This window comes from Bufo gargarizans, chromosome 3, assembly GCF_014858855.1.
Source record: "Bufo gargarizans isolate SCDJY-AF-19 chromosome 3, ASM1485885v1, whole genome shotgun sequence".
In the NCBI taxonomy this organism is placed as follows: Eukaryota; Metazoa; Chordata; class Amphibia; order Anura; family Bufonidae; genus Bufo; species Bufo gargarizans.
In genome coordinates, this window is record NC_058082.1 from 459,493,392 (window position 1) to 459,514,271 (window position 20,880).

Consider the following 20,880-nt stretch of genomic DNA (forward strand, 5'->3'; position numbering starts at 1 on the left):
TCTAATGGCAGTCTATGGTGTTGCACTGCAACATGCAACATGCAACATGCTGCGACTGCGATGCAACAGTCGCAGAAAATCTATTTGAGATGGAATTTTCTGCGACTGTTGCGTCGCAGTCGCAGCATGTTGCAGTGCGACACCATAGACTGCCATTAGAAAAATTGTTGCGCGACATTAGTGCAACAAAATGTTGCAGTGTAGTTGTGCCCTATCTGTCGCACGACAAATTTCGTTGTGTAGACGTAGCCTAATGGAGCTTGCAGAAATCCATGTGCTTGCTGCCCCATTCAAATGAATGGAACTGATTTTCAGTTGTGGAATTTTCTGCCGCGTGTAAAGGCACCCTGATAGGGTACCAGTGCAATCCCCAGTCATCATGTGTGCCAATCAACAGCAGAATTAACTCACAGCCAAGCTAAATTATCCTCCAGAGGGTAATTAATAGTGAATACAATAAATCTGGCACTGATCACGCATTTGTGATATAAAGAGCAAGCATATAGAAAGGTCAAATTCACAAAAATCTGTACAGCAGGTGTATGCAGCAGCAAGTCTACATCACTTTATTCAAATCTGCTCAATTACACATGTGTCCAACTTCAGCTTGAAATTGCATCTCATCTCTTCGAAGAGGGAAGGAATCAATGAGCGTAAAAAGGTCAGAATTGTTTGTAGGGTTGGCATATCTTTCTTTGTCGACGCCATGTTTATCAAGAACAACCATCTGATATTTTCTTTCTGATATTCTTAGGAGCAATCTGTGAAAATGAAGACAACACAATAAGACAATACAGAATGACTAGTGGTTACGTAGTATGATAAATATGACAATGGTTCACCCGTTTCAGGATGAATACAAGGCCTAATAAGTATGTGTACATTCAAGAACTAACATTGGCTATTTTTACAACCAAAATGAATTTGAATATTAAATTAGGGCAACAATTCAGTTCCCTGCTGCACTTATGAGGACCAGGAACTCTGAAATTTTGCTGATGAAATGTTGATAATAAATAAGCCATATAAGGTGGAAGCTGGACGAATGGTGGTGTCACACAACGCTTTTTGTGGCAGGTTTTGTGGCAATTCTGATGCTGTTTTTTTAGCCAGCTGGAAACAAAAGTATAAGCCTCTTCACCAGTTGGGAAGTGATTCTGCTACATCTATCAACTTGCTTGCCCTTTTACTTAAACAAAAAAAGATAATATATATCATTATCTCGCATAGGCGTGGTACTTATAGAGATTGTCTGGATTCACAACGAAACTGCGCACACTGGGAAATGCCAGCAATAACTTAGTAATCATTTGTTACCCGGAAGATCCAACAGCACTGCTCCAGTTCTTCCGGCTGTGATCTGTTTACCTGGCTGCAGTGGTGACGTCACGTCCACAACACATAACTGCTGCAGCCAATCACTGACCAGCCAATGGTCAACATTACTCATGGATCAGAAAGATCAGGTTTAGTGTTGAGCAAACCTGTGTTTTAAGTTTGGCGTCTAAAGTTCGGGTTTGGGTTATCGAAGAATCGCGTTATGGATTCCGCTACCACAGACCATAACGGAATTTAGAATCCATAACGCGATTCTTCGATAAAACGAACCCGAACTTTAGACGCCGAACTTAAAACACAAGTTCGCTCAACACTTATCAGGTTGCTCAGGGTTGATTTGTATCAGGATCCCCTGTAAAGTGCAACAATTGTTCATTTAATTTATTGACTTCTGACCAATGATTGGGGCAAAATTGTACAGGGCAAACCGGCTCAAGGAGAGAAGGAGAGGAAAGGAAAAATAGAGCTAGGAGAAAGGTCCTAGTGTCAGACCATTATATTAAACTGAGATTATAACTTATACTGTAAATTTGCCATAATCCTCTCCAATATAATTTTCTTAAACCAGAAAGATTGATTGCAACGGTAGCATCAAAAGATTCAGAAAGAGGGAACCCTTGTATGTTTGTAAGGATAGTTATATTGAGTTTCAAAAACTTTGGAGGTTAAAGGGGTTGTCTCATCTGAGACAATGGGGGAATATCGCTAGGATATGCCCCAGGGGTTGTCTCATCTGAGACAATAGGAGAATATCGCTAGGATATGCCTCCCATTGTCTGATAAGTGCAGGTCCCGGTGCGGTGAAGAACAGAGTGGGCCAAAGTGGTGGCTGGAGGACTCTGTGCTCTCCCTGTAGAAGTGAATGGGAGTACACCGAGCATGACCGGCCTCCACTCCCAATTATGTCTATGGGACCAGCGGTGGGACTCGGACCTATCATCTAAACGGAGCTCCAAAAGTGGTGAAGGGCATACTGCCCATGCGCAGCCACCCTCCATTCAATTCCATGGGGCCGCAGAAAATAGCCGAGCGCTGGCTCGACTATTTCCGTCAGTCCCATAGAAGTGAATGGGCGTGGTGGCCCAGAGGCCTCCAGCCACCACTTTGGCCCGCTCCGTTCTCGATAGAGGTGCGGGTCCCAGCACAGATCCTAGCGATATGCCCCCATTGTATCAGATGAGACAACCCCTTTATTGCATGAGTTATTTGGAGGTTTAACAAAATGAGCAAATCGATTTTAAAATTAGACCAGAATTTTCTAAATAGTTTTGATTCTATCAAAGAGAGAGGGGGAGGGAGAGAGAGAAAGGGACAGAGTATAGAATGGCAGTGACTTTCACTTCGTTTGATTCTGATTCGTGTCTCCTAATTCCATACGTTTTTGTCCCTCCTGGTTTGACCCAGATTATCTATTTCTGCTTTGACTTTACTTGGTTTTGGCTGATCTCTCACAAGTTTATTATTTTGTCCCCATTGTACCTTCCCGTATAGGCCCCAGCACTTAGTTAAGTAGGGATTGTCGACCAGTTATGGGCCGTCAACTAGGATGGATCATGCAAATAGGTAGGGACAGTGGTTAGGGTAGATCAGCATCTAACTTGTAACTGCCTTGACAATAATCTGTAATTATGCACCAATGACAGACCATTGTTTAGACTGTATTATGTAGAGGTGTATCTGTAGGGAATTCTCCTCTGCTCCTCGACTGCAGTTTTCTGGTTTCTACCTTCTAGTCATCAGTTGAGTTGCAATTGTAAAGATGTGCCCAGATTTCTTGAACGTAATGTAATAGTCAAACCTTTTTCAATTTAATTTCTGTCTCTATTATTGTGTAATGCCATGGAACCATCTAGAATACAGACACTTGGAAAATACATAAAGTTGCTACTAATTAAGTACATAAAGGAAAGCAGAAGAAAAATGTACCGTATCTAGAAAGGTAACATAAGCCTCTGGTTTACTTTCTTTATACTGTGTACAGGCCAGGTAATGCTACTCTGGTTTTCTGGGAAAAATAGCTGAGCCATTGATGCCACTAGATGTAAGGAGGCTAGCTTATAAGTCATTGCTCTACCATTTAAACTTGCATATACTATAGTGCACAGGAATTTGTACTTGGTCTCATTTAAATATTAACATTTCAATAAGTTAAACATCATCAATAATTCACTGCCATCCAGAGAGTGCACAAACATTTCACATTCACCACATAGCAAGTAGGCCTGTCTGTTTTAAAAATGCCAGGGCTGATTTTCAGACACTTCTGGTAATTTAAATCTCAGCTATTCTATTAATTACATAATAGATATTTGGAAACATAATATAATAATATGTATGTAAAAACATAAAATCATAAAAATACATAATCATAAAAAACAAGGTGAAGCAGAATAGGAGGAATCACAGACTGATGAGGATGAGTTAGAGCACCAATTAATTAGACGATAAGTGGATCAAGAAGTATTGTAGTATTGTAGTTTATTTTTTAGCACCAATTAGGTGATTTTTTTTGTATCAGAATCCTGCACCTGAATTTGGCGCATCTAAAATCACTCTTCACCACTGATAAGCCAAGCTTTCCATCTCGTTGTCACTCAAAAAAGTGGAGAAGTTCTATCTGTCCTTAATACTTTCCTCCTACGATCCAAACCTGATTGTGGCTTGAAAAACTGCATCAAAAAGCCTGAAAAGGGTTCTCTTGGCTTTTAATATTGATGACCTATCCTCAGGATAGGTCATCAATATCAGATTGGCGGGGGGCCGACACCAGGCAACCCCGCCGATCAGCTGTTTGAAGAGGAGGCATGCGCCATGCCAGCGCTGCCTTCTTTTCACAGTTTACCTTCTCGTTGTCACCTCTGCAGCGGTGAGCAGGTGTAATTACATCTAACCGTCCCATTTGTTTCAATAGGACGGATCATTCCCATACACTTGTATAGGAGCGATCCGACCCATTTAAATGAATGGGATTGTTTGGGTGTAATTACACCTGCTCACCACTGCAGAGGCGACGGCGAGAAGGTAAACAGCGAAGAGTAGGCAGCGCTGGCATTGCACGCGCCTCCTCTTCAAACAGCTGATCGGCGGGGGTGCCAGGTGTCGGACCCCTGCAATCTGATATTGATGACCTATCCTGAGGATAGGTCATCAATATTAATAGCCCGGAGAACCCCTTGAACATTTGTCAGCATTCAAGGGTACATCTACATGATGACATTTGTCGTGCGGCAATAAGTCACAGTAATGTCGCTCAACATTTTTTATAATGACAGTCTATGCTGTGTCATGACAGTCGCACAAAGATCCATCCAAGTTGGATTTTTGTGCGACTGTCGCGTCGTAGTTGCAGCATGTGGCAGTGAAACCCCGTAGACCACATATGTCAAACACGGCGTTATGGGTGGCTAATGAGAAATACGTGTGAGTAGTGCTGGGCACTATTTTCTAGTTGCTCTCAAACAGCAGCTTAACATACTGTATTTTAGGTCTAGTGGTCAGTGTGAAACCTGCATGATTATATATTTTTTTCTAAATATAGAGAGGGACATGGAAAATATAAAAAAAATATAAAAACATCCTAAAAATGTTTCAGAAAAGAAGTGCAGGAGGAGGAGCATGTGAGCGGACGCAGGAAGTAGCGTGCGCTGCTCCCTCCCAGTCCTCGGCTCGATGCTGGCGTGTGTTGGGGGTGCAGAGAAATGTGCACCAAGGAGAAATTCGGCTTGTAAGGCCTTCTCGATGGCGCTGTGCACGACTCTCCCATTTCTCTTATCTACAGCCAGGTTCATAAATATTGGGACATCGACACAATTCTAACATTTTTGGCTCTATACACCACCACAATGGATTTGAAATGAAACAAACAAGATGTGGTTTAACTGCAGACTGTCAGCTTTAATTTGAGGGCATTTACATCCAAATCAGGTGAACGGTGTAGGAATTACAACAGTTTGCATATGTGCCTCCCACTTGTTAAGGGACCAAAAGTAATGGGACAATTGGCTTCTCAGCTGTTCCATGGCCAGGCGTATGTTATTCCCTCATTATCCCAATTACAATGATCAGATAAAAGGTCCAGAGTTCATTTCAAGTGTGCTATTTGCATTTGGAATCTGTTGCTGTCAACTCTCAAGATGAGATCCAAAGAGCTGTCACTATTAGTGAAGCAAGCCATCATTAGGCTGAAAAAAAAAAAAAAAGAGATAGCAAAAACATTAGGCCTGGCCAAAACAACTGTTTGGAACATTCTTAAATAGAAAGAACGCACCGGAGAGCTCAGCAACACCAAAAGACTCGGAAGACCAAGGAAAACAACTGTGGTGGATGACGAAGAATTCTTTCCTTGGTGAAGAAAACACTCTTCACAACAGTTGGTCAGATCAAGAACACTCTCCAGGAGGTAGGTGTATGTGTGTCAAAGTCAAAAATCAAAAGAAGACTTCACCATAGTGAATACAGAGGGTTCACCACAAGATGTAAACCATTGGTGAGCCTCAAAAACAGGAAGGCCAGATTAGAGTTTGCTAAACGACATCTAAAAAAGCCTTCACAGTTCTGGAACAACATCCTATGGACAGATGAGACCAAGATCAACTTGTACCAGAGTGATGGGAAGAGAAGAGTATGGAGAAGGAAAGGAACTGCTCATGATCCTAAGCATACCACCTCATCAATGAAGCATGGTGGTGGTAGTGTCATGGCGTGGGCATGTATGGCTGCCAATGGAACTGGTTCTCTTGTATTTATTGATGATGTGACTGCTGACAAAAGCAGCAGGATGAATTCTGAAGTGTTTCGGGCAATATTATCTGCTCATATTCAGCCAAATGCTTCAGAACTCATTGGACGGCGCTTCACAGTGCAGATGGACAATGACCCAAAGCATACTGCAAAAGCAACCAAAGAGTTTTATAAGGGAAAGAAGTGGAATGTTATGCAATGGCCAAGTCAATCACCTGACCTGAATCCGATTAAGCATGCACTTCACTTGCTGAAGACAAAACTGAAGGGGAAATGACCCAAGAACAAGCAGGAACTGAAGACAGTTGCAGTAGAGGCCTGGCATAGCATCACCAGGGATGAAACCCAGCGTCTAGTGATGTCTATGCATTCCAAACTTCAGGCTGTAATTGACTGCAAAGGATTTGCAAGCAAGTATTAAAAAGTGAAAGTTTGATTTATGATTATTATTCTGTCCCATTACTGTTGGTCCCTTAACAAGTGGAAGGCATATATGCAAACTGTTGTAATTCCTACACCGTTCACATGATTTGGATGTAAATGCCCTAAAATTAAAGCTGACAGTCTGCAGTTAAAGCGCATTTTGTTAGTTTCATTTCACATCCATTGTGGTGGTGTATAGAGCCAGAAATGTTAGAATTGTGTCAATGTCACAATATTTATGGACCTGACTGTATTGGTCTCCTTGTTCTGCTCCCCCCCGGTGACCATGTGAGTGGTGCTAGTAGTGGTGCGGAGGAGCAGTGGAGGAGAGCGGTTGCAGAAAGTGGCACATGGAGTTCTGGCGTGACCAGACAAAGTGGAGGCGGCCTGGAAGTGGTGCTGTGGAGCGGAGAAGGAGGAGAGACACGTGGATCCCCGGAAAGGTGTTTGCAGAACCCATCTGTAACTGCCTCTGAAAACCGTCTCAGGAGGAAGCAGTGCAGTGGAGCGGAGAAGGAGGAAAGACAAGATAAGGCGATAGTGGGGTTTAAATATGGAAATCATGAAGAAAAGATCTCAATGCACGCAGATGACTTGATGATGTTTCTGGGAACTCATGATTCCTTGCCACGAGTAATCGCCCTGTTTGAGACATATGGAAAACTGTCAGGATTAAAAATAAACTGGAGTAAATCTTCTTGTATTCCTTTGGACCCATTAAAAGATCATGTTCCTGGAGTTTTAGAGATTAAAAAAAATTGATGAAAGTATTTAGTACTTAGGTATTAATATATCAAGAAACCCTCAGTACTTTATAAAGTTAAATATACTGCCCTTAATAAACAAAGTTAGAGCTAAGATACAGATCTGGAGAAAGTTACCTCTTTCTATGGCAGGCAGAATTTCATTGATAAAAATGTGTTTACTTCCTATGATGAATTATGTATTTTGGAATGCCCCAATAGAAATACCAAAGAAGACCTATAATACTTTGGAGAGTTTACTCAGTGTGCTGATCTGGAGAGGCTAAGCATGAGACTACAACTGATACAGTTGGCAGAGGATGAAAGTGGCCTTAACATACCAGATTTAAAATTATACGCCCTTGCAGGTCAGCTAAAAAATTGCCTGAATGGGGCAATACCAGGCTACCGTATTTTTCGCCGTATAAGACGCACTTTTTCTTCCCCCAAAATGGGGGGAAAATGCCCCTGCGTCTTATACGGCGAATGCAGTCAGTTTTACATCGCTGGCAGCGATGTAAAGCGAGCGGGGACTCTGGGAGGGACTGGGAGGAGGAGCTGGGGCCGGCAATAGCGGCGGGGCGGTGCAGTCACTGTACTAAAGGCCCGCCCCGCCGCTCCGGTGTACTAATAAAATATGTCATATTCAATTAATGGTTATTAAATATGCCCCTTTATGCCTAATAGTACCTTAAATCCTAAGCGCATCCGTACAATGCAGGCCGGGCGGGCGGCAGCGTAACTCCCTGATGTCACGTGCCTGCGCCGCCTACTTTATGAATGAAGCAGGCGGCACAGGCAAGTGACGTCAGTGAGTGACGCGCCGCGCCGGCTGCCCGGCCTGCCGGCATTGTACTGAAGCGCTTAGGATTTAAGGTACTATTAGGAATAAAGATGCATATTTAATAACCATTAATTAAATCAGACATATTATATTAGTATACTGGAGCGGCGGGGGATCTGTGGATGGCACAGTTATGGGCTGGGAGGGTCTGTGGATGACACATGTATAACAGTGCCATCCACAGATCCCCCCCCCCCTGTAACAATGCCAGCCACAGATCCCCCCATAACAGTGTCTGTCATCCACAGTTCCCCCATAACAGTGTCCGTCATCCACAGTTGCCCCCATAACAGTGTCTGTCATCCACAGTTCCCCCATAACAGTGTCCGTCATCCACAGTTGCCCCCATAACAGTGTCCGTCATCTACAGATCCCCCCATAACAGTGTCCGTCATCCACAGATCCCCCCATAACAGTGTCCGTCATCCACAGATCCCCCCATAACAGTGTCCGTCATCCACAGATCCCCCCATAACAGTGTCCGTCATCCACAGATCCCCCCATAACAGTGTCCGTCATCCACAGATCACCTAGTTCCAAACCCACAGCACACCTTTTGGTTAAAAATATTTTTTTTCTTATTTTCCTCCCCAAAAACCTAGGTGCGTCTTATACGCCGGTGCGTCTTATACGGCGAAAAATACGGTATATGTTTCATCTATCAGATCACTGGACAGAAATACGAGTATAAGAGGGATATTTTAAGCATTAGAGGCGGGCCTCCATCTACAGGAACAATTTAAAAGCTCCCAAACATGGAGATTAATGTATAATACATGGAACTCGGTTAAATCCCTTTGGGAAGATATTGAGATTCATGAAGAAACTTTGCCGTGGAACAATTTGTTCCTGGAAGGATTAATGACGATTTATAAAACACTATGGCAAAACTTAGGATATATAAGTTAGGTCAGATATAAAAAAAAATGGTGATTTATTGGGGTTCCAAGAACTGAAAGATAAATATGGTATTCAAGATAACGAGTTCTTCTACTATATCCAATTAAGGTACAGGTGAAACTCGAAAAATTAGAATATCGTGCAAAGTTCATTTATTTCAGTAATGCAACTTAAAAGGTGAAACTAACATATGAGATAGACTCATTACATGCAAAGCGAGATATTTCAAGTCTTTATTTGGTATAATTTGGATAATTATAGCTTATAGCTTATAATACCCCAAAGTCACAATTTAGAGGTACCCTTTGCTCAGGGGATATGGATAAATTAGCTGACTAGAGTGGGACACTTTGAGCCTAGAATATTGAACCTTTTCACAAAATTCTAATTTTAAGCCGCATTAATGCAATTTATTTTAAGTTGCATTACTGAAATAAATAGACTTTTGCACAATATTCAAATTTTCCGAGTTTCACCTGTATGCCATTAAATTGTGTTTACGTAATAGGAAAGAAATTAAAGCCCTCCCACAACCACTGAGAAAAAATAGTGGAATGACAATGGGGAGAGGAAGAATAACTAGGATTTATAATATTTTAATACAGCAAAGCAGAAGTAAACTGGGGAATAGAGAAGAAGTAAATAAATGGGAGTACAGGGTGGCACAAATGACTCCTGAAGACTGGAGTAGCGTATATGCAGAAATCAGAAGGGTCTCCCCCAATCCAGCCCATAGATTGACGCAGTTTTATGTGGTACTTAGATTATATTTATTCCCCATCCCAAATTGATGAAATGGTATAAAAATATTGCCCAAATTTGGAGATATTTAATAAGATTAGAATCCCAAAAACTTTAAATATGCGTGTTTTGGGTGATATGGAGGCTCTAAGTAATACCAGATCCCAAGAAATTGCAGCTAAACTCCTAATTCATGCCAGAAGATGTATAGTAAAGCAATGTGTAAGCAAAAGATCTCAGATGATAAAAATGTGGAAAAGCTTGGTAAAATCCTCATTGGCTTGTGAGAAGCTACATATATATATATAATATATAAGTGTGAGTAGTTGGAGGTGGCAAAGGAGCGGGGAGAGCGAGATGGGGAAGAGGGGCTATTTTTCTACCTTCTTTTCTTCTTTTTTTTTCTTTTTTTGGGGTCATGGGGAGGTAGGTAGTGGTGGGAAAAGGAGTATTAAACCAACAATAAAGTGGAAAAATAGAAAAAAAAATTAAGTTGTTATTTTATATGTTAATATATTTTTTTTTAAAGTGTTCTTGTTAATATAAATTCTTAAATAAAGTTTATTAATAAAAAAAAAGAACTGTCAGCCTGCAGACTGGGAATAAACCTCTGCCTGCCTTGACTGTGGAAGGAAGGGGTTAATTCACTTTAAAAAATAAGTGAATAAAAAAAATTATATTTAATAAAAAATGTAAAATACTTAAAATAAAAAAATTATAAAGTTATAGCAATAGTTAGTAGTATTAGCAATAGTATAGCAGACTATGTACACACACATACAAACATCCCACCCCTTTTACATTCATAAAAAAGAAAAAAAGAAAAAATGTTTCAGAAAATAACTTGATTTAAAGAATAGGTCACTTTCTGATGACACATTTCCTTTAAGTCTTGCATAAAGCCTTGTTACTGTTAAAAAGCCACAATCTTACATATTGTTATTTTGATTTTGTAACTTTTTGACAAGAGCTACACATTTTCACCCATGTGCCCTGGACTGAATCACTGTTCATTTACTATTGATTCAATTTGTAAAAATCCATAGGTCTTATAGACACATCCTCCATACTATACCTCAGCTGTAGTCCTAATGCAGGAGGGAGCAGCCTGCGTCCTATTCTTCCGATGTAAGTTGGATATACACCAAATAATTCAATGACTGTCACGTGTCTTAAGTCCAAGCCACACTGAGCTTGCTAAGAGGAAGAAGAAAATCAATACTAAACATATAAAGAAATAATACAATAACCTAAAATGATACAATTGGGGGATTCATCAATAGTGACAGAAGGTGCAAGTCAAGACTTAATGAGTCAGTTAAATTTGTGCCAAATTTATCATGGTACATTTGCCGCAACTCACAAGTAATGTTTCTCTTCCTTTCAATGTTACATTGGTGGCATAAGGTTACACCAATATATTTCTAAAAAAAATCTTTTCACTTTTTGAAAGAGAAGTGGTGCAATTGCCCAAAGTACCCATTTAGACTGATCTTTAAAATTTCCAAAGGGCATCAGATGAATAAATATCATTAACTACTATTGCTTCACTTTTAGGCGTACAGGTCTTAAGACCGGCATTTTAGATGCCGATCTTAGTAAGCCCCTGCACTAATGGTGGATCGCTGAAGTTATGTAGAGGCGCCGGCCTCTACATAACTTCGGCGTATCCACTGCCGATTCTATATTTAAGACAGCTTTCTTGCTGTCTTACATTTAGACCATTTTTTATGCTTAAACCAGGCGTAGAAAATGATGAATGAGACGGGCCTACAGAAGTAGTTGTATGTTGGTACTCAAAAGACTACAATACATCCATTATTTTGTGTAGACTCATCAGGACAAAGCAGGGAATCCAATCCTGTTTTTATCACTGAATATATATGGCTCCTGTACAGACTGGCTATTATGGCAAGCCAACAGCAGGAAAATCTAATTCCCCATGAGAACTCTACCAATGGAGCACAAGCACAATACAAGAATGTCTTTATTCTCAAATGTAAAGGATAGTAATATGTCCATTATCACATTGTGACATCTTCTCTGCCCATTCCTACAATACAGATTGCTATACAAGGGTGCTGCATTCTCCTAAAGAATGCTTGCAAGAGGTTTCTGCAGAGAGGTGTTAACTATAGGGGTTGCAAAAATTGCATCTGACCTAGAGCAACCCATGTACTGAAATATCTCTTTCTGTATTATTCTGTAATATGCCTGTACAGTGACATCACTGTGTGCATTATTCTTACAGTATGATGTCATTTTCTGTGATATTGAATTATGATGCAGTGTTCATTACCTTTGTATTGTATATTACTGTGTGCATTATACTTGTATTATGATATTGTCTTAATTACCTTTGCACTGAGACATCACTGTGTGCATCACTCTTGCATTATGATGCTGTGTTTATTATCCACAGCGATTTACAGTACCATAAAATGAAAAAAGAGCACCTGGAAAACATAAAGGTGTTTTCAGAGATTTTGATACTGATGACCTATCCTCAGGACAGGTCATCAGAACCTAAATGGTAGGTGGTCCGACACCCGAGACTCCCACTGATCAGTCGTTTGAAAAGCCAGCGGCGCTCCAGTGAGCTTTTCCTAGGTCGAGTGATGACATGTTCTTGTGTCACGTGGTCTAGGAGCAGCCCAGCCACATTCAAGTTAGTGGGATTGAGCGTGATACCAAGCACAGCCATTATACAGTGTATGGTGCTGTGCTTGGAAAGCTGAGAGAAGGTAAAAACACTTCTAGGAGAGCTTGTGCCTTCTCAAAATATTTGATTGGAAGGTGTCCTGGGTATCCAATCCCCACCGACCAGATACTGATTTCCTATGCTGAGGATCGGTCATCAGTATAGATTCTCGGAAAACTCTTTTAATGTGATTGAGCTGAGAATGACAAAGTATAAACTGCTAGTGGTGCTTCGTGAATGATCATACAAGCAAGTTGGTGCACTCATTATTTTGCATTCTGCAGCAGGGTATATGTTGAGGCAGAGTCACATTAATACTGAGTGGCTGTTGGATGCTGTGCATGGGAGATCTGCTGCCCCATCCAGTCCCAGAAATTCTTGATGGGGAAGAGATCTGGTGATTGAGCTGTTGGAAGCCCCGAAGAGCACGTTGTGGAGCGCAGGCAGTGTGTGGGCATGTGTTATCTTGTTGGAATACCATGTCTCCTGAACCAAAATAGGCAGTAGCACCGATTCCACAATGTCATGTATGTAGTGCCCTGTAGCAAGAGGTACTGTAAAGTTTGGACATTTGTGGACATTTGCCTATTTCCCCATATGCAAAGTTTAAATTTCTTACTTTATTTCTCTTAAAAGGATTAACTTATACTGTTTATTACTGTGTTACTGCATTTTATATGTATGTTCTGATGTATATATATATATCCTGTTCATTTGCACTGTATTTGCAAGGCTCTGTGGAAAGGGTTAATGAACACTGAGAGGCTGTTAGGACTTTAAATGAGAAGCTGGTAATTTTCCACAGTTTATAGAAGACAAAGTTTTGGAGGGAAAAATCCATACTTGTTTACTACCAAAAGCAGACAGACTGACCTTTTGAATGTCTGGTTTTAGATCTGTTGTTATTTCTGGAAACTTGTTTTTTTTCTGGAAAAACTGTTGTGTCATTGCCATTGAGTATCATTGAAGCTCTATGTCAGACAGAAAGTGTTACACTAGAAGTTTCCAGTCTAGCTAGAGATAGTATATAAGGAGAGCAGTCAGAGCCCTCTTCCAGACTACTGAGTGACCAGAAGAAGACGCTGAGATGGAGATACACTTCCACAGACCCTGGATCACCAGCCTTGGACCAGGGTACCAGCCTTCTGAAGAGAGAGAGGGACAGCTAGCTCAGGCCTTTCCTCATCATCAAACTTTTTGTCTGCAAGGGAGAAGACTGGAGAAGCCAGCCCTATGCCTTGCCTGTATTGTTTTGCACATGAATCCCTCCAGTAAAAAAGCATCCTGGTTACTGCAGACCATGACTTTTTGGACCTATTTCCCATTGGGGTGCACCACGCCTTACCAGCCCTTCTGGAAAGCAGCAACACGTGGTGACACCTCGACGGTGTCCTAGGACCCAGCATAGCGTTGGGGGCACCCCAAACCGAGCTACTGCATGTATACAGGGGCAGATAAATTTACTTTCCTTCTTTTTCAAAGGTGACAGCCTACAGCCACCACTACGGGGAGCTCAGTGCATAGGAATGTACACAATTACTGTTTACTGGAAGCTGAAATAATCTCTTTGCATTGTGGCAACTGTGTAAAAGAGTAGTGTTTTTTTTTTTTTTTGCTGGATCCATCTCCCCAGGCATGTAGCAGTTGTGTGGTCTACCACCATTGATGGTGTGTTACTGCATGGCAATTCCTATCTGGTATTTGTGGAGTGAACAATGAACAGCCTTTGATATGGCCAGGACATCATGAAACCAGTCCTACTGTCTCTTTTGACTCAGGTGACATGGTGTTCCAAAAAGTTAACTCTCACCCACAAAATGCCCGTGTTACACTATATGCTCTTCAAGGTATCCAGTAGCTCCCCTAACCAACTCAATCGGCAGCTCTTTTTCCCATCGAGAATTCCTGGGACTGGATAGGGTGATGGATCTCCCATGCACAACAGTCAACAACCACCTTGAACTATGGTTACAAGCTGAAAGAGCTTTGAATGATTCACCATATGAAGATATCCAGCATCTGCATGACTGTCCATTACTATATTAGAGTCAATCAAATAAAATAAACGTAGGCACTCCTTCAGATTTGTTTGAAGTACTGTGTTGATTTTTATTTGGTTTTCATTTGCAAGGCAACTTTTTCGTGTACATGTGATGTTTCGGTCCTACTTGGACCTTTTTTAAACACTAAATGACAAATACAAGAATTAATTTGAGTATCAGAAAATTAAAGAAAATAAGAAATCAAGATTATACAACATCTGTCTATGATACTATAGATATGTTTAGGGCGGACTAGTAGAATCAAACAAAGACATCCACAACATATTAGGTGGAGAACACTACTGAGGTAGAGTATATGTAGTAGACGTTGAGATCCTCTCATGGGGTTCGCAATGTCTTGTATACCCTGCATAATAAATGGGTATCAATGAAAAAATTATAAGGGCTGCAATAGCAAAGTTGGAGAGATGAAAACAAAAATAAATAAGGAAAGACAAAAATTATAGAGCAAAACATATCAATATAAACATAACCCCGACATTTGTTATGCACTGGTTCTCCACTGATGTATGTTGGCAATATTGGCCAGAGCAAGGTGAAAAGACATTCAATGGTTCACTGTAGATAAAGGTTAAGGATGGCACTGATTGTGACATATTGTGAAATACGTACACTTAAGCAATTAATAGATCAAGACCTGTTGGATAAATTATAGTCTGCCGGGTCCCCTCGATGATAGAAAGAGAGAGTAAAAACTTACCTAGTTGCCATAAGAAGAAGAAAAGAGAGGATAATGGTTTGAGGAAGGTGAGTTTTCACCATGTGGTCTCCTAAAGTCTGCTTGAATTGAGCCAGGTTTATTTACTATGTAGACAGGAAGTGTTGTCATAAACAGGAAATGGGTGCAGTATACAGTGGGAAAGTGGGTCAATATTATGAGAGAGATAAGGCAGATGTTGGTGGGAACTAGGGAAAAATTTGATGTGTCTCTTATAATTAATAAATAGGCTTTTAAAACGAGTAAGAAAGGCTCTAGGGGTAAATAAAATGCTTGTCAAGATGGTTGTGCGTTCAAGTGTGGAATGCACGCTTATAGAGAGGATCTAATGGAACTCTAAGGAGCGCACAGCTTATTGTTGTCCTATGTACAGATACTCCAGTCTGCTGTGGAACTCTGCAGCTCCTCCAGGGTTACCTTAGGTCTCTGTGCTGCTTCTCGGATTAATTCCCTCATTGCCCGGTCCGTTAGTTTTGGTGGGCTGCCGTGTCTTTGTTGGTTTGCTGTCTTGCCTTGTTCTTTCCATTTGGTTATGATAGATTTGATGGTGCTCCTGGGGATCATCAAAGATTTGGATATATTTTTATAACCTAACCCTGACTTGTACTTCTCAACAACATTGTCCCTTACTTGTTTGGAGAGTTCCTTGGTCTTCATGGCAGTGTTTGATTAGTGATGCCTCTTGCTTAGGTGTTGCAGCCTCTGGGGCCTTTCAAAAAAGGCGTGTATATGTAATGACAGATCATGTCACACTTAGATTGCACACCGGTGTGTTCTGATCCATCACATAAAATTCAGATAAAAAAAAACATTGACCTTAAGGCTGTAATGTAACAAAATACAAAAAAAGTCAAGGTGGTGAATACTTTTGCAAGGCACTGTATATCTGAAATACGGACACAAGAAGGTTCCTTGGTGTCTAGCCCAGCCGAAATAGAGCAAGAATTTTAAAAGTTCTACACTTCCCTTTAACAGATTAAGCCTTCAGACACAAACACACAGGCGCATGGGAAAACTAAATCGGCTACTATAGACTTCCTATCAAAACGGTCTCTCCCCACTATCTTGCTAACCTCCCATACTGACTTACTAAAACCATTCTGATTAGATGAGTTCAAGTCCACTGTGTTGAAGTGCCCGAAAGGCAAAGCCCCAGGCCCGTACGGTTTCCCTTGCTTATAGTACAAAACTTTCTTCTCTGCCATTCTTCCCCGACTGACAGAAACGTTTAACACCTACCTTTCGGGTACCCCTCATCCAAAACAATCGCTAGAAGCTTATATCACTCTGATTCAAAAAGAAGGGAAAGACCCTACAAACTGTGGCAGTTAAAGACCGATCTCCCTGCTAAACTTGGACCTGAAACTATATGCAAGTCTGTTGGTGGGCAGATTGCAACCTTTGGTGCCAAAGCTAATTTCTGATGATCAGGTAGGGTTTGTGACTGGCAGAGAAGGAAAGGATAATACAATGAGAATATTGTCCTTGTTGCAGATAGCCTCCCAGAAGAAACTGTCTTTGGCTCTATTAGGAACAGATGTCGAAAAAGCCTTCGACAGGGTGGACTGGAAATAAATGCTTCCAAATCAGAGGCACTGGGAATGAACATTAGCGCTGAGGAGCAAGAGTTTTTACAATCAAACTACCCCTTTCAATGGCCAATATCTCATATCACCTATCTAGGCCTCAAATTAAGCTCAACATGGAAGGATTTATACACACTTAATTATGCCCCCATCCTCAACACATTCCAGACGACTTTGGATTCGTGGTCACTGCCTTTCCTTTCTTGGATGGGCAGCAAAAACCTCATCAAAGCAATTCTCCTAATCTATTCCTGTCCCACTCACTTTCTTTTCTTCTATCCAGAAAATTGCAAATAAGTATCTTTGGAAGGGTGAGAGACCTCGCCTTAGTCACTCACTTCTCACCCAGCATAAATCACGCAGCAGTATGGCTCTCCCAGATTGGCGGCTTTATTATGAAGCAGTACATCTTACTAGACTGATATACTGGATGAGGAAGGATAGCTCAAAACTATGGGTAACACTAGAAGAGTACTTAACGAACATCCTGCTTCGTGCATTGATCTGGGGAACAGATGACTCACAAACAATCCACAATACACTAAATCTAGTCACCAAATCAATGCAAAAAGTTTGGCTCCCACTCAAAGAAAGGCTCAGCCCAGCCCTCTCCCCACTAATGTCAATTGCAGACATACCGGAATTATACCAATCGAAATATATGAATACACCACTAAAGATAGCAGACTTAAAATAAGTTCCAATAGTCTCATATCTAGACAAAGAGGAGAAGGCAGACCCATTAGATGCCACCTCCTTACACTCGTTGCAGAAAGCACACATCAGATCTTTACTACGGAATTACCTGAAGAACTCAAATCTGGGGAGAGACCTCTCACCATTTGAAAAATGAATGGCAACCTTACATCCCCCAAATCACTTGCTTTCACAGACATACAGTATAACCTCTTACAGCAGCTCAAATACCCTCTTGACATAGCATATACATAGGATTGGGGCAGAGATTTTGCCATAAAATGGGCAGAATCAGACATTAAGCAAATGTATCGCTCTTCACATGGTGAGAACTCACTAGATGGTACCTTACCCTGGTAAGACTTAAGCAAATGAAATGTCTCAGCTCGGATACCTGCTGGAAATGCTCTCAATTCCAGGGCACCTATTTCCACATGTGGTGGACCTGCCCATCTCTACAGTCGTTTTGGTAAGAGGTTCTGAGCTCGATCAAACAAATATGTTCGTTACACAACCCCCTCCCTCGGTCTCAGTTTTATTGAACATTAGATTGCAAGAGATACCACTTAGGAAAAGGAAACTTGTTCTTTACCTAACCTCGGCAGCCAAGTCCTTGATTCCACAACATTGGAATCAGCTGACCGCCCCCTCACTTAAACAATGGCTACAGAAGATAGATCATATATACCATATGGAGGAGTTATCTGCATGGGAAAACAGGACACACTTCAAGTTCCAAAAGACTTGGTCAAACTGGATATAATTCGGGAAGACGAACACTTTCATTGACGAGATCTCCAAAACTATCCCACCTACAGTCACCACAGCTAGTCATTAAATTATGTCAGCATATGCCCATCACACCTTTACCCCCCAGTCTCCTCATTTATCTCTCTGTTATTTGCACCAGTTAGAGGTATTTAACCTCAGTTAACAGCAGGTTGGTCAATTCCTTTTTGCAGTGATTAATAGTATAAATAACTAGCCCCTAGGGGAATCTGTTAGCTCTCACTTAGAACACGATTGAGTTCTATACCATGTATGCTTACTATTGTTCGATGAATTGTACCATCTGTTTTATCTGTCTTTATTTAAAAAAAATATTAAAAAGATAATTGAAAAGAAAAAGAATGTTTCTTCGAACATAAAGTCATTTTCTTTAAGTACCAGAGTAAGGAGGTCCAGGTTCAATTCTATGTGTGTCTCAGGTGTGTTGGCCTCTTGTAGCAAAAGTTTGGTGGTGCTGATCCCTTTATCATGTTGTATGGATGTGTAGAGACTGCTGACATCCCAAGTGACAAGGTACGTTTCTTCTGTGAGTGGACCCATTTGTTCTATCAATTTGAGAAATGATGTAGTATCTACTAGGAAGGACTTGGTATTTTTGATAAATGGATTAAGGGCCTTCTCTAAGAGGATAGATAGAGGAGATAAAATGGAATCCGTGGACGCCACTATGATTTATCCCAGTGGTTTCTCCAAGGTCTTATGAATTTTAGGAAGTGTGTAGAAGACTGTAGTGATAGGGTGAGAATTAGTTAAAAAGGACATTCATTTTTAATCAATTATGCCCTTGGAACGGTATTGTGTGAGAGTTATCTTGATCTTATTGACAATTTTTATAGTAGGGTTACAATAGAGTTTAATGTATACAGTATTATCATCTAGTTGTCTGCAAATTTCCGCTGTATAATCTCCATGACAACGATCGCCCCTCTTTTATCCGCCGGTTTAACAATTATGTCCCGGTTTTCGGTCAATGTGGAGAGTGCCTGTCTTTCAACATTATTGAGATTAGGCGATAACCAGTAATCACGCTCTTTCTTTTTACGCATAAACAATTCAGTGTCTCAATTGACCAGTGCGATGAATGCCTTCATCCCGGAGAAGATTTAGGGGGCATAAATCTTTACACGAAGTCCCAGTGAATTCAGGTTGATCTGGGAGGAGGAAGCCGCTTCCATAGTGGTAAAGATTGGATTATCTGAAAAATGGGTTTTGAGTCTGAGATTCCTGTAGAATCTTTGTAGATCCATTTCAAGTTGAAATGTATCAAAAGGGTAAGTGGGACTTGGCTGCTTTCTTTTCCCTAAAGGAGAAGTGGTGGCTTGTGTTGTAGGAGCTTCTTTCTATACTGGAGCCTGATCTTGATGAGGTCTGTGACGAAGATCTTCGTCTGGTCTATGAAGCGTAGGAATCTTGCCATCTGTAGACTCTATTGTTCTTGTAGTCTTCCAAGTCTTGTAGGAATTTCTTTCTTTTTGTGGCTTCTACTTCCTTCTTGTGTGTCTGGAGTGTCGTTGTCACTCATTCTTGTAGTTGGTGGAATGCTTCTGCTGGTGTGGTTGCTCTGAGTTGTTGTTCTGCTGTAGTGATGATCTTGACCCACTTTCCCACTGTATATTGCACCCATTTTCTGCTTATGACAACATTTCCTGTCTACATAGTACATAAACCTGTCTCAATTCAAGAGACTTTAGGAGACCACATGGTGAAAACTCACCTTCCTTAAACCACTATCCTCTCTTTTCTTCTTCCCATGGCAACTAGGTGAGTTTTTACTCTGTCTTTCTATCATCAAGGGAACCCAGCAGACTATAATCTATCCAACAGGTAATGATCTATTAATTGTTGTAAGAGTACGTATTTCACAATGTGTCACAAACAGTGCCATCCTTAACCTTTATCCACAGTGAACCATTGAATGTCTTATTGCCCTGCTCTGACCAATATTGCCAACATACATCAGTGGAGGACCGGTGCATAACAAATGTCGTAAAATTTATGTCTTTCCTTATTTATTTTTGTTTTCATCTCTCCAACATTGCCATTGCTGCCCTTATCATTTTTTCATTGATACCCATTTAGGCTTCATTCACATCACCGTTCAGCCTTTCCGTTCCCCTGTTCCGTTTAGGATATGCGTAGGGCGGCCTAGTAGATTCAAACAAAGACATCCACAACATATTAGGTGGAATACTGAGTACAAGAGAACACTACTGAGGTAGAGTATATGTAGTAGATAATGTAGGTACCCTACATAATAAGGCTTTGTTCACATCACCGTTCAGCCTTTCCTGGTCCATTTAGGAGCAGGTGAACGGAAAGGACGGATTTGGCACATAACTGAGCCGAACAGAGCCTTTGGACCCCATAGACTATAATAGGGTCTATAATAGGGGACTATAATAGGGTCTGAAGATGATTTTGGAGCGGAGACAAAAGTCCTGCATGCACAGCTTTTGTCTCCGCTCCAAAATCATCATCTGAGCGGAAACTTAACGGACCCCATTATAGTCTATGGAGTCCAAAGGCTCCGTTCGGCTCAGTTATGTGCCGAATCTGTCCTTTCCGTTCTCCTGCTACTAAATGGACCAGGAAAGGCTG

At 41.0% G+C, this 20,880-nt stretch overlaps 1 protein-coding gene across 2 annotated transcripts in view; it reads right to left on the minus strand.

Annotated features, from left to right (window-relative positions):
* Positions 1-202: 202 nt before the first annotated feature.
* The window catches only part of SRPX (sushi repeat containing protein X-linked), a 176,670-nt gene continuing 155,992 nt past the window's right edge, over positions 203-20,880 (minus strand). For both annotated transcript variants that reach the window (XM_044286628.1, XM_044286627.1), the window contains 2 exons: positions 10,805-10,926; positions 203-761 (listed from right to left, as the gene is read on the minus strand). In XM_044286628.1, coding sequence (XP_044142563.1) covers positions 581-761; positions 10,805-10,926 — 303 coding nt within the window. In that variant the 3' untranslated portion in view covers positions 203-580. The remainder of the gene's footprint in view (positions 762-10,804; positions 10,927-20,880) is intronic.